We start from the raw sequence: 15,236 nt of genomic DNA on the forward strand, positions 1-15,236 counted from the left end.
TAAATCGCCCCAAATGTCCTAATTAGTTTTGTGTCATTAGATTTAAAGCTATTTGGTCATAACCTGGACAAATTAAATGTGTTGCTCCATGGAAAGTAAGTAGCTCACCAAAATATTAGGGTTCATCCTCTGGGCACCGTGAATGTCTACCAAATTTCATGGCAATCCATCTAGTAGTTGTTTAGAGAGTTCACTAAAAAATAAAAATGTCAATTTCACGATAGCAGCAGATGAAAAGTCATCGTCTCTGGGGACAATGAATGTCTGTGTTCAAAGCCGTCCATCCAGTAGCTGTTGAGATATTTCAGTCTGGACAAATGTCAGATAAAACACGTCCTATTATGAAGTGATCAGTTTCTTCCTGACAGTATAGTTTGCTTTTTGAGTGGAGATGCTGCAGTCTATGCTGCACAGTTCATTTTTTAATGATGAGAGAATGATTGCGTTACACAGAGAAACCGCTGCGGCGCGAGTATTATCAGAAACCCCCTCCTCCCCCTGTGTAATAATAGGATCTGCCTGTTTTGAGCAGAGCTTCAATCTGTGGTTTGGCCACATTTACAGAGTCAGCACATTCTGTCTGAATACCCCATTCCAGTACAATTCCTCTGAAAGAGTCAACTTTAAATGGAAAAATAGACTTCTGGCCGCTCATCCTTCAAAGCTCGCTCATGCGGTACTCTAAACACATTCGTGACTTATTACAACAGAGCCGACGCCAAAAACTCTGTGGGGGGAAAAGTAAGAGGGCGAGAGGGATTGTTTAGGGTTGGTTTGTTTGATGAGAGGCCGATGTGTCGCCAGATAGACGATAGTTTGTTTGTGTGCGCTCAAATGTCCTCTCAAGATAGAAAGATTTGGGAAATGGCCTCCAAATTGAGAAGGCGTTTCACCGCTCTGAGTTTTTAATGGACTCATTTAGGTGCAGCAGCTGGGTTTCAAATGAGAAATGAGAATTTTGATCAGTCTTGGAAAAGTTTAACATTTTGTCAAATGCACTTCGCCACATAAACACTGTGCATGGATTATGGTTGCAACCTTCTCGTTTACCTGTTAGCTAGACAGTGACGAGGCGTGTTTCCCAGAATAATAAACTATTCATTAAAGGGGCTTTATGTCACAATTTGTAGTAATCAACATGTACTAATCACTTTTTTATTGGCCGTATGTGAGCTGATTGTACCGTGATGTGAAAAACGAGACCTCTAAAGTACCTTTAAAGTTGATATTGCAAACTATTTTACACTTAATTATACATCGAGCGGCTACGAACAAACATCATCTTTCACCTGGAGTCATGTTTCTGCCCACTTGATGAATCTAAATCTAATATTGACTCTGTTTTTGTGCTGCTTTTGGTCTCTACCACCTCCTAAGGTTAATATTTGACCAAAAAACAAACTATAGCATCGTACCTTTAACCTGGGTGGTGGACCTACAGCGTAGTTAAACACTGACATTAGGAGCCTTGATTATCACCCAAGTAAAATTTTCCACCCTTGTTGAATTATGCAGCTGAGCGGAGGAACATAAAGGCTTCTTCATCCCCTGTTTTCTAATTTGTCCCTCCCTCACACCGCCCCACCCTAGACCTGCAGTGATGGTGTTCGCACAGACGTCTCCAATCAAGCAGCCTGCCTCAGATTAGAAGAACATCTGCAGATCTCGACATTTGAATCACCTGCGATGACAGCAGAGAAACGCTCGCCGGTTTCAAAGTCACTCCACCGCTCCTGTTGCTCACAAGCCACGACAGTGTGCGCCTGTTTATTCATCTACTCCCTTGAAGCAAACGTAAATTCAAACATGTGACAAGGCCATATGCTCGAGTCGTCCTCCTAAACCTGCGTCTTTGCACTTGTAAATCCTACGCCGGCCTCTGGTCTTTCAGAAAATCAAACATCAGAGGCTCGTAAAGCAAAAGGGAAGAGAAAAGACAGAAAAACATAAAGATGGACACATCTGTCAGGGAACAAAGAACATCTGCGCTGATGGATGCAGGCGTTCCCTTTTTCATTTAGAGGCATTGTGAGCTTCACCCGGAGGAAGTCATCCCGAGCCATAACTCTGTCCTCGTCCTCACCAGCAAACAAAACCCAGAGAAGAGTGCAGGGGCTGGGGGCGACGGTGGGTTAGCGAACTGCCCGAGTGTTTTTAACAGGCTGTATAATGGACTTGTCTTCACTGTGCATCTGTTGGACCTCGTGTTTTATGGCTCCATCCTTATTGTGTCTCCAGTGAAGCTGGGAGAGCAGAGGCCCCGTAAGAGTCACGGCAGACCTGATGTCTGCTCGCTTTATTTCCTCTCAATGGAAATCCAAGTTCCAGCTACAGGACTCATAAATCAGAGCTGCAGGTTTGGGGCATCTCATGCAGTTGGCGCTGTGAATGCTGCTCCATCAGTAATGTGAGCACAGTTTTTGCTGCACCAACTGACTTGAAATGCTGACTTTATGGTTTTTTATACCGTGGTAAATTACTGGCAGAGGGTAATGTTCAAGTTAGTTCAGCACAAAGTTAACTCCTGAAACTTTTGAATTCATCGTTTGGAAACTCTTTCCAATTGCAGAAAGTCTGACATGAGGGCAGCAACTAAGGATTATTTTCATTGTCCTGATTGATCGATTAGTTTTTTGATCTATAAAATGTCAATCAGTGTTTCTCAAAACCGAAGATGACATCCTTAAATGTCTTGCTTTGTCCAAATAACTCAAAGATAATCAAGTTACTGTCATAAAGGAGTAAAGAACCCAGAATATATTCACCTTTAATAAGCTGGAATCAGATGATTGTGACTTTTTTCTTGGAAAACTCCTCAAAATCTTCTTTTTCCAAACCCGCAAAGTTTTTTGTATGGCTGCATCTTATGGAACGAACAATATGAAAAATGTTGAGATTTTGGGAAAAAGATGGTTATCTAAGACTTAAAACAGCGTAAACCCTCTAACGTGAGCTAGTTCAAAAGTAATAAAATTCACCAACCAGCACCCTTAAAGCTCACTAATTAAGTATTTATGGTTTTATGGAGGAATATGTGTTGGTCAAGGCTAGCTGTTTCCCCTAATTTCATGCTAAGCTAAGCTAACTGCCTCCTGGCTCAGGCCTTGTACTTCACAGACGAGAGTGGTATTGATCTTCTCGTATGATGGTGCGCTCCATTGTACTCAGAACTTGCAATGGAAAAGTGCGATGATCCACGTACCCGCCGACATCTACACAGATGACATCGCAGCAAGATGGCGGCACACGTAGTGAACAAATCCTTTTTACCTCCTCGTCAGTTTTCAAACTTCATACGGTGTTTGTTTGTGAAACGTGCAGTAAATACAACTTTGTAGTCGTCATTTTTGAGTCAGCGCTTGGAGTACATTGTTCAAACAAAAGCTTGGTCAGGATTATAAATCACAAACTGTGTGACGCTAAGTCAGACAGTGTATTCTCCAGACTGCACAGCATTAACCGCACACTGTACAGGTCTGTGATTTACCGGGCTCTCTGGGGACAGAGGTCCCACCTAATGGAATAGCTAATGTCTCCATGAGCGACACTTTAATCTGAGGTGAGACCTCCAGCTTGCAACTTCACCTCATAAATCTTATATACACTGTACAGCAGAAGACACAGACAGTGAAATACAGCCTGCTGTGTTTACTGTACACACATATATTTACGTCAAACAGAGTCCCCTTGGATTTTTATAGATATATATTTTATTTTGTATGCTTTCTGATATTAAAGAGGATTAAAGGAAACATTTCACACTTCTGCAATATGTGATTAAAACACATGACGATACCGACGACACCTCCAGGACCGTCATCCGCCAGAAGCACCTGTCCCATCTGCCAGGACGTCGACATTAATGCCGTTACACCTCCACGCCTCCATTACTCTCGCACTGCTGTGAACGAGCGACCACAGGTGCCTCACAATAACACGATCTACTGCTGCGTATAAAACTGTCAAGAACCATCCCTCGAATGCTCTTACATCCCCGCATGTCATGTGAGCTGCATTAGAGGCATCTGCTCACTTCAGACATTTTAATTTTTGTTGCATGCGTGATGTCTGATTATGTTTGAACTTCTATACGAGGCATGACACTCGATCAGACGTGGTGTTTGGTATTTTTACCCTTTTCAAGTCGACTATCTCATTTTGTGGCTTTAACTCTGAGGAGGATTAACATCTCTGGTATTGCACGCGTGCGTCTTCGCAGCTCTGATGAGTATCGTAAGGGCTGCAATCACATGCACGCAGCAGAAATGTAACTTGCATATCTCATTAGATGTGCAGTACAAATTAAACTTTATCTTGCTTTATACTTCCGTGGCAAATTATTAGGTTTCTTTTCTTGTCAGGCAAACAGTGAATTTCATCTTAACATATGCTATTAAGCTACACTTTTTGCCTCATGCACAACACTATCCTTTACAATACTTACAAAATGTATATGTTTATGTAAATGTGAAAGAGAAAATGATTTATTGCAGCCAAAAAAACTGTTATGCAACTAAATATTTGGAAAGGATTTCTTTTTTAGACAGTGTTGTTTAATTAATCATAGAGGATGAAGGAGGTGCAGTACTGCAGGATCAACAAGTACTTTTTTGCTGACTCCATCAGACAACCCAAGTTACAGTTAAGTGACCTACAGTCAAAGCAAAGTTCAGGAAAGTTTGAGCGAGGAATGAGCGAGCACTCGTCCCACTAAACTTCATCATCATCATCATCAGGCATTATGTGTAAAAAATATACATATCACCTAAAAGATGCAGGATAACCTCCTTCAGCTAATAAAGTGTATATAATCGCAGTAAAATATCTGCTTTCTGTGCGTCTACACAGTAAACTGTTTGCCGTAACAATGCTGTGCAGGTTGGAGAGAGATGTTAAATCTGTACCAATGGGGCGCAGTGAGGAGCACAACCCACACGTGCACCCCATTGTGCATGAGGGGCCCTGCAAACCACATGATCCACTAATTGACTTCCAGGGCCATCCAGTGGTGCAAACAAGCCGGGCAACCTCCTCCAACCCGACCTCTCCTGTTTTTCTCTCTTTATCGTAGCCTATTTGATTGTCCCTGCACCCATTCTAGTCTTTTACCTTATTTTTGGCTGCGGTCAGTAATGTTGGTAGGCTATTACTGTCAAGTCAGGTCAGCTAAATTATTTAAACCTAATATATATGAGTGATATACCGTATGTGATGTTGTAAACACAGGCCCGACAGACTTTAAGTGACACAATCACACACCCTGGTGGACAAAAGACACATTTCAGTGCACAAGTCTTCCCTGCAGTGCGCCGCCGGTACACCAGGGGGCTTATATGTGTTTGGGTATTGTTGTACTTCTGTGGCGCAAAAAAAAAAACAAGCGAAGAAGAAAAGTCCCCTCAGCTGAGGAAAATGGCCGACGTTGAGATGGACATCGCGTCCACAAGAATGAATAATGGCAACGAACACGTGTAAGTCATTTAACTTAACGTAAGATGTTTGTTGTAATGAGGTGCGAGTGGCTTCTTCATCCTGAACGAGCTGGAAGTTAGAGCTGTGGGGGTTAGCGGTGTAGCAGGTTGTTGCAGGAGCTAGCTAAATTACTTGTCAACGGCTGGCTAACGTTCTTAGCCGACTAGCTAATGTTCTTTAGCTCACCTAGCATTAAGTTTCGCCAAACGCGTAGCGCACAGAAGTGTAGCTCAACTGCAATGGTGTGTATTTTCTTCCGTAAAATCCAGCTATAGCAGTCAGGCCAGTCGGACATCGGTTTTAAGTTGCGTGCGGCGATCATGTAACGTAAGTTAGCATGGCTAGGAGCTACCTGAGGATGGAGTTAGCTTGCTAGCTCTAAGTTTGCTCAGAACGGTTAGCGTGCCCGAGCTAGCGTTAATGATTGAAAATCATATTGGCGGTCGCGCTCAGGGGGAAGAGCGAGGAAGGCAGATGAGCGTCGTCGCCACCCCAGTAAACAAATATCCATCGCTGAAAGTTGCCGCCCGTATTCTTACTGTTGCTGCATGTGTTTCTAGCTAAATTCAGCACATTACGTAACCGCCGTTTACCCAACGTTATCCTCTGAGATAACTTGTACTTGTTGAGATCTGGATAAATGCTGCTTTCCGGGTGATGGCAGCAGCTTTATTCTTAACGTGCATACATGAGGATAGTTCAAGCAGGGGGTTTATTCACGACATATTTGCATACTGCTAATTAACACTGAAAGTGGACAGCTTTTATATGGGGTCTTCATTAATAAAAATCAACTTAAAAAACCCTATACTAATGTATTGTTATTGCATCTAAAGTGGTCTTATTACTGAGCACAGTGAGGAACAATGTGTATTTCACCAGGGCATTAATAGCTGTGATATCTAAAGTCTCCGGGGAGGGTTGCACCAACTGGTGCCCTGGTTGCTACTGGTTACCAGTGTTGGGGCAGAGACAACAATGGAAAGCTTCAGCAGAAGCTCAGTGCCCTCTGTGTTTATTAAGGCTATAATTAAGACAGCCTTGACATCATTAGTTAAAGCATTGATTACTGTTTAAGTAAATCAGCCCTTCATTTGGTATAACAACTATAATTTTGGCAAAGTAAATGTATTTAGGATCGCACCGATGTGTCCTACAAAATAATTGTGTTAATCAAACAAATGAACATATTGTGATAACTCACCTGGTCAACAATCCAATATTATCGATGCAAAGTGAAGACATCGATCCATATTGTTGTATTTAAGATGCACCTTTATTTTGACATTTGTTTTGTTCATTATTCAGTCACATTTTATACTTTTGTCATCCAAAGTTCTTGTTGCTAAGTCGTGATTTATGTGTGTTAGTGGAGTCAATTTCAAGTAAACTTTCCTGCACTTAACTGTTTAGTATATTTACTTTTTTTTTGCCTCTTGAGGCCAAAAGCAGAAAAGAAAGAGGCGGCAGCTTCTTCTGTAACTTACTGTATTAAATGGGCGTATTATATTGTCCCTGAATTGAATCAATTGTATTGTTGTCCAAATAATCAATATATTATATTATATTATATCAAGATCAACCTGCTGATAAATCCCCTTATTTTAGATCCAATGTATAGTATTGTGTCCTCGATGTTTAAGATTGTTTCCTTTTGTAAACAGGAAGCAGGATCTGGAAAGCCATGAAAGAAGTGGAAATGAGGACAGCGGAGACGTGTCTGAGGAGGAGGAAGAAGAAGAGGAAGAAGAGGTAGGGGTGGACAGCAACAAGACCTAAATGTCTTCAGTGGTATGATGCCATGATTCTGATCTAAACTTGCTACCTTAAAGTTATTTTAGATAAACTTGAACATCTTTATTTTGTCAGGTAAACTGTAGTGGCAGTGGTGCTCCATGTCTGCACCTCAATCTGGACATATTGAACAACAACATAGAGTATGACGATGGATTTTGTGCCTGTGTTTTGTGTTCTCTAAATGACTAGCATAACATCTCAAACACATCATGGCAGACCTATATTAAAAACCAGCACACAATTAGAGACACAATATAACTGGAGTAATACCCATTATCATGCTGTTATGGTACAATGAACCCTAATCAAAACTTAATAACACTGAAGTCCTCATATGTAACTCCAACATTTGATCTGGTTGAGTGTATGCATATACAATTGAAGAAAAAATATGTTGTCTATATTCACAACATATTGAAAAATGTGAATATTGAGATGATCTTACACCTTATTGAAGCTGATGTGTTTTATCTCATCCTAGGAGGAGGCAGTGACTAATGGCGAGAAGACAGAAGAGGGGTCCAAACATCACAGCAGCAGCAGCGGTAAACACAAGAGGAAAAAACACAAGCACCGCAGTAAGCACAAAAAACACAAGCATGCCTCTGATGAGGACAAGGACCGCAAACGCAAGCACCGTCACAAACACAGGAAACACAAACGCAAAGAGGGCTCCTCTCCCTCTGGTGCTGTCCCCTTCGGCTCCTCCAGCCACAGAAAAGTTGAATCCTCTCCCTCCTCTGGAAATCCAAGTCTGGATGACCGGGCCCTGCTGGAGGATTTGGAGAAGCAGAGGGCCATGATCAAAGCTGAGCTGGACAGCCAGTTGATGGAGGGCAAGGTTCAGTCAGGCATGGGCTTGATCCTTCAGGGTTACAACTCTGGATCTGAGGAGGATGGAGAAGCTAGGATCAGAAATGGAGAACAGCGTCAAAGGGGCAGCTCAGGGAAACCCATTTCCCCCAGAGGGGGAAAGAGTGGGAAATCTAGAAGGGACTCAACAGAGGGCAGTAAGTCCAGCGCTAAGCGTCGTAGTCGGAGTAAATCTGCGGACAGGCTAGGACAGGCCAAGGAGTCTAAGCAGGACAAGGTGACCAAAACCACCAAGGATGCTGGTGTTAAAGACAGAAGCCGTGGCCGGAGCAGGTCAAAAGACAGAAAGCGTTCGGACAGTGCTGACAGGTCCAAAGAAAGAACCCGGAAGTCCAACTCTCCCTCCAGCTGGAGAGGAGAGCAGAAAGGCAGTCGCCCTGATAAACGTCCCTCTCCCCAGCGTGACAACGACAGACCAAACCCGGAGAGAGCGAGCCGACGGTCCAGATCACCCGGACGAGAACGACCAGGTCGCTCGGATGCTGACCGGGACAAACGGCCGGCCAAATCTCCGTCCAAGGACGCTTCATCGGGGAAAGAGAACCGCTCCCCTCACAGACGAGGGCCTCACAGCCCCATGAGGAAACGCAGTGCTTCCCCGCGCCACAGAGATGCCCACCATCCCTCGACTAGTGCCTCAGACAGGACATCGAAACAGAGCCACTCTCCATCCAGAACAAGGTCCCCACCCAGGAGAGGCCGCAGCCGCTCACCTGACGTCAGGAGGAGGGATGCTGACAGGCAGGACTCGCCACTGAGGTTGGTGGAACGAGTTGTTACGACTTTTAGACCTTATATTCAACTGAAATGTCACAAAAATAGATTTTTCTGACTAAAAGATGTGGGGAGAACATTTGGCAGTTCATCATTCGTGTACAAAACAAAGTAAGTAGTGAAACGATCGTCAGCTTGAATGACATCAAAAGCATTAAATACAAAAAGAGAGAAAAGAAGAAATGTGTAGTCTTGAAAGCTTTCACTGACAGTCGTTCATGCTTGTTTAAATAACTTATATGTCCACTTCCTGATGTTTCTACAGGAAGCGCCCTCGACCAGATCTGGGGCCAGGCAGGGATAGATCACGAGAGAACAGTCCCAGATTAGCCCCTCGCCGCAGGATGAGTCGCTCACCTCTGAGACGGAGGTCCCCATCACTGCGACGTCGCTCCCGTTCCTCACCTCGCAGACGGTCTCCCCTGGGACACAGGTGATGACACTTTTGAACTCAACTTTCATGCGTCTGTGCTCACAGCAAAGGATATTGATACTGTCACACTGATGTCTTATTTAGTTGGCCATTTGTCTGGTTTCCATGTAAGCGTTTGTCTCTTTATGTTCCGACTTTTATGAGGTAATAAACTATTCGTCCTTGACATCCGTGCCCTGCAGGTCTGGCGAAAGAGACAGATATGGCAGGCTCAGACAGTACCGGCGCTCAATGTCCCGCGATCGAGACAGGAGAAGAAGACCAGGTAGAGACGAGGACAAGTTCAAGGGCAGCCTTTCAGAGGGCATGAAGGTCGACCAGGAGTCCTCGGAGGAAGAAGTGTGAGTAAAACACAATGTTATCCTTTTTGACATCTACTATACATACAGAGGCGGTTGTTTCATTTCTGAACACTATGAACTTTTTTTAGTTCAAAGACGATGCAACATTTTTAGAAACAAGCTGTTTGAATTTAAAGTGCAGAAACTGGACCACAGAGTATAAGCCATGCTGATCTGATCATTTGCTATCAGCAGAAAGTTTATTTAGAAAGCGTGCACCATGAATGCAACCATGACTGCTACCAGCTGACTTACATTGGATTAAGCGTGTAATGTGAAATTGTATTAAAAGCATGAAAGATTTCTTAGATGTTTTAGAAACGGACAGTAATTGGAATTTGTGGCCGGAGTTGATATGCTGCCTCAGAATTGACTCACATTGGTCTTAATAATAATGATAACAGGAAATTGTTATTGTTAATTGCTGTTTCTTACTGTTTTTTGCAGGTTAGAGGATTTTGATGGAGAGGAGGTGGATGAAGAGGCTCTCATTGAACAGCGCCGCCAGCAGCGCTTGGCCATTGTCCAGGTCTGTAAACACTGCAGATCCAAATCTTTTGTTTTATTAGTCACCATATCAGTCTAATATTAGTCAAGAGGCTATATTTATGCACTTTACATGGTGGACTGTCTACATGGAACTAAATAACACAATGAATGTCTGTGACTTGGTGTGTTTATGTGTTCTTATGGTCACACAACTTCTGCCATTGTACAGAAATACAAGGTTTCAAATGAGGACAGCAACATGGTGTCAGAGCCCAGCAGCCCTCAGAGCAGCACACGCAGCCGTTCCCCCTCGCCTGACGACATTTTGGAGCGAGTAGCCGCAGACGTCAAGGAGTACGAGCGCGAGAACCTCAACACCTTTGAGGCCAGCATCAAAGCCAAGCACAACCTCATCGCCCAGGAGAAAGACGGTAATGTCCTGGTCACAATGATCCTATCTGTTGGCATACAAGGCCAACTGAATGAACCACACCGTCAGGTGTGTGCGCCATAGTTAACTGCGACATGCAAATTCTCAAAAAGTATTTGTGGAGGCTTGTGACAGGATGCAAAAATTAAATCTCCCACCCAATATATGCTGAATTGTTCTGATTTATGTTTAAGTTGGCACACACACAGGTCAGTCGTTAACCTAAACACTTCTCAGAAACGGTGCCTCCTCATGGGGGCAAAGAATTATTTTTCCTCCATATCTGCAGGCCAGAAGTGAGAAAGAAAATATCAGTCATGTATGGCCTGAAATCTTAGTTAAAAATGGGATGAGTAATAGGTCAAGCACCAAAGTAGCTCCTTATATGTGTTATCTTTGGCAGAATGGAGTTAGCTTGAATCAGGTAACTTCAGAAAATAGTGGTTTGTCCTCTCTCCTGCCTCACCCATCACTTCAACCTCAGGGATTTAACTGTAGCGAAGATTCTTCTTCTCCTCTTCATCTCTGAAGGGCAAAGTCTGTGAAAATGGAGGCGATCAGAACTTGGAACAGCTAAAAACTCCATGTGCAGTAACATTTGCACTTCCCTGCTATTTGACATATTCGTGGCCTGTTTCACACTCTTCAGTCACAGACTGGCCAAAGAATACGGTCTGTACAAAACTGAAATGGCTTCATTTGTGTGAGAAATGCAGAGTTGTGTGATGCAGGGAATTTAATTTTGTTTCTTTCTGTCATGTGTTCATTCAGTTGCTGGCTTGTAATCCAAAGCCTGGCTGTCTGTGCCACCTGCAGCATATTTTGAGCTCTGCAGAGTATGTGAATCAAACACAAGTTCCAGATATTCTGTTTTACAACATGGTGGATAACTGGAAACTCATCCCGCGTTGGTTGATTGTTTTTGTTCGTTGCAGGCGCCAACCCAAAGAAGCCCTCAGCCCCCGACATGTTTACAGAGTCTGATGACATGTTTGCGGCTGACTTTGATGTAAGTGTTTTCAGTTCAGAGTAAAAAACAATACTGTCTCTTACGATTTTCCTCACAATTCATATATTTCACTGGCTTTTTCTGAAGAACAAAATGATAATGGGAAACACTTGAAGCCTCTCAGCAGCTGTTATCAAGTCACTGACCTTATTTTTGTGTTGTTTCTGCAGAGTGCCAGGATGAGAGCAGCAGGTGTAGGAAAGGACTTCAAGGAGAACCCCAACCTCAGGGACAACTGGACTGATGCTGAGGGTTACTACCGTAAGTGCTGCTGTCTTCAGCCTCAACTTTTCTTAGGCTGGTGTCCTCTGGAGGCAGATGTGTGTCGGTATCAGTGGAAACACTCATCAATGCTTGCCTAATGTCATGGCAATATCTCCTTATTAGGTGAAATTTACAAGTGTTTGGATGTTTTAGGTGTGAACATCGGGGAGACACTGGACAAGCGCTACGATGTGTACGGCTACACTGGCCAGGGTGTCTTCAGCAACGTGATCAGAGCCAGGGACACTGCCAGAGCCGGCCAGGAGGTGGCAGTCAAGATCATCAGAAACAATGAGCTCATGTGAGTCATACCTTTTTACAGGAACTGAACACATTTCTCCATGCATGTCAAAGTGTTGTACCCAAGCAAGTATAAATACTTAGATCACGTGGATGTTTGATTGAATTAGCATTGATGAACATGTGTGATTTTTCGTCAACAGGCAGAAGACTGGGTTGAAAGAGTTGGAGTTCCTCAAGAAGCTGAATGACGCAGATCCTGATGACAAGTTCCACTGTCTTCGCCTCTTCAGGCACTTCTACCACAAGCAGCATCTTTGTCTGGTGTTTGAGCCTCTCAGGTAATAAAAAGGAAACGCTACCTCTCGTTCTCTTTATTTGAGACTTACATTCATCAGGGTTCATACAGGTGCTGGAAATCCTTCAAAACAATTGGATTTTCGGCACGACTTTCATAATAAGCTGTTTTATATCGGCTCAGGCAGATTATAAAAGATGCCAGGTCTACTCACAGACAGGTCACATTTTTGTATATTTTCTTTGTATTTGTCAACCTTCTGAAGAATGCATAAAAACATAATTTTGGTTATTTATAGCAACAAATTCTGATTTAATGTGATGAAGCAACATATCATTTTGAGTATCTTTGTACAATCATATTTAATTTACCACAGGTGTAAGGTGCTGAAAATGCTTGAAAATGCATCTTGAAAATGCCTGAAAAGTGCTTGAATCTGGAATATTGAAAAGGTGTAAGAACGTTGATTTATCGGATGGTCTCACTTTCATATAACCTGTTTTGCTGTCATCCGTAGTATGAATTTGCGAGAGGTGTTGAAGAAATACGGTAAAGACGTTGGACTCCACATCAAGGCTGTGCGCTCCTACAGTCAGCAGCTCTTTCTGGCCCTCAAGCTGCTCAAACGATGCAACATCCTCCACGCTGACATCAAGCCAGACAATATCCTGGTACAGTGTAAACCTTAAATCTTAAAGTCGGGTTAATTCAGGTTATAGAATGATGAAACTGGCACAGGTCTCATGTGCATTCATTTATTTTTTTCTCCTTTAAAAGGTGAATGAGTCAAAGACCATCTTGAAGCTGTGTGACTTTGGCTCTGCGTCTCATGTTGCTGACAACGACATCACACCGTACCTGGTCAGCAGATTCTACAGAGCTCCAGAAATCAGTAAGCTGCGTTTTTTGTGTGAATCACTAATCTCACTGTTAGTTAGTTGTATTTAATACAAGACCCTGCTCACATTTTCTTTCTGTCACAGTCATAGGAAAACCGTACGACTATGGGATTGACATGTGGTCCGTTGGCTGCACTTTATACGAGCTTTACACTGGCAAAATCCTGTTTCCCGGATCTTCTAACAATCACATGATCAAACTAGCTATGGACCTCAAGGGCAAGATGCCCAACAAGGTAAAATTGCATCATGCGATTTCATTTCCTTCAGTTATTGTTTCCCCTTCCTAGATGAAGAGAGACGTGTTGCTTTTGCGTGCTGTGTTCAAGAAGTCATGGCTGATGCAATGTCGTGGTTTTCTGTCCTCAGATGATCCGTAAAGGCTTGTTCAAAGACCAGCACTTCGATCAGAATTTGAACTTCCTGTACATTGAAGTAGACAAAGTGACAGAAAGGGTAAGATGTTCCGTCAAACTTCTTTTCCTGCGTTTTCACCTGAATAAAATGAACATCCCACAGATTTCGAGTGGCTGTTCAGATCCGACAATCAGAATATCATCATTAATTCCACTAAACCTTTGCATCTCCTGTCATTTCTCTGGCCCATCAGGAGAAGGTGACGGTGATGAGCACCATCAACCCCACCAAAGACCTGCTGGCAGACATGATAGGAGGCCAGCGACTGCCCGAGGACCAGAGGAAGAAGGTGATGCAGCTGAAGGACCTGCTGGATGGCACCCTGATGCTGGACCCAGCCAAACGCATCAGCATCAACCAGGCTCTGCAGCACCCCTTTATCCAGGAGAAGATCTGACACCCTGAACACCACACACTCCCAGAGCAGACATGGAACCGACCACTAAACCAGCTCTGACAGGAACTTTGCAGTGGAGCAGCCAACCCACAGACTTCGATTCAGAATGTCATGGATTTTTGTTCTTCCTCGACTTTATTTTTGTTTATGGATTCATAATTATGTTTTATTGTAAATAGTTCATTAAAATGGTAGCCATTCTTGAAGACAGTGATTTTTGCGATTTATCATTGTAAACTTCCCCTCATACCCAACAACAATGCAGTTATGGACATTTCTTTTTTTTTTTAATTTAACCGACATCGGAGTGACAGATGTTTAAAAGAAAAATATAATTCCTGTAAATACTGTATGTCTATTGCATTAACAATCTCAAGCAGCAGACAGTTGAGTTTTGTTGTAGTTGCAGATGTCTAAATACATCCTTTTTTTCCCTTTTTTTTTTTAAAAACCACAATTGTCATTGTGGGGCGATGCATGCTATTGAATGTGCACCCTTTGTGCTCTAGATTTTTGTGGTGCAGGCCTGTGTAAATGCTCTGTATGTGCATCAGTGTCCCACAGTGTCCCCTCCCCCCCCACTCCTAACAAAGTCTTCAGGCCTCGAGGTCTGAACAGAAGGAATATAGATGCATATGATGTACTCCTTGAACAAGATTTTTTTTGTTTTTCAAGCAGCGGGTAGTCATTGTTTTCTGTTGCTTGACATTTCCATGTTTTTTCCTTTTTTTTCTTTTTTTACCTTCCTCCCCCTCCAGCACTCTGGCTCGGTCCTGGCTCTTAAGGCTCTCACATTCAAGTGCCTCCTGTATGAGCCTCGTGTGTTTAAACACCAAACAATGCTGGCCTGTTGAAGCCACACCTGTGACCCTCCTCTCCCATTGTTGTATATAGTCCACAGTTACTGTCATTTCATGCGTGATTATTATTTTTTTCCATTAAGTGGTAAAAAACAATCTTGTGATTTCAATAAAGAATAGTTGTGGAAACGCTGCTGAAAGAGCACCTTCAGTATAAGACAACTTTTTAGTAATAAAATGTTTCCTATTGTATACCAAACCCCCTTTCTTCATTGGCATGTTGAATGACACGATGTACATCCT

The 15,236-nt window shown here is 43.0% G+C and overlaps 1 protein-coding gene across 1 annotated transcript; it reads left to right on the plus strand.

Moving 5' to 3' along the window:
- Window positions 1–5,374: 5,374 nt before the first annotated feature.
- On the plus strand, window positions 5,375–15,185 carry prpf4bb (pre-mRNA processing factor 4Bb). The gene is made up of 16 exons (XM_084340880.1): window positions 5,375–5,471; window positions 7,137–7,224; window positions 7,751–8,901; window positions 9,182–9,349; window positions 9,532–9,690; window positions 10,138–10,219; window positions 10,409–10,610; window positions 11,545–11,618; window positions 11,789–11,879; window positions 12,036–12,183; window positions 12,326–12,463; window positions 12,938–13,091; window positions 13,198–13,312; window positions 13,404–13,555; window positions 13,689–13,775; window positions 13,930–15,185. Exons 1-16 carry the CDS (start codon window positions 5,413–5,415, stop codon window positions 14,131–14,133), a joined length of 3,072 nt encoding a protein of 1,023 aa, XP_084197006.1. The 5' UTR covers window positions 5,375–5,412; the 3' UTR covers window positions 14,134–15,185.
- Window positions 15,186–15,236: the final 51 nt, after the last annotated feature.

The sequence above is a fragment of the Pagrus pagrus genome, assembly GCF_965226575.1.
Source record: "Pagrus pagrus genome assembly, chromosome: 20".
In the NCBI taxonomy this organism is placed as follows: domain Eukaryota; kingdom Metazoa; phylum Chordata; class Actinopteri; order Spariformes; family Sparidae; genus Pagrus; species Pagrus pagrus.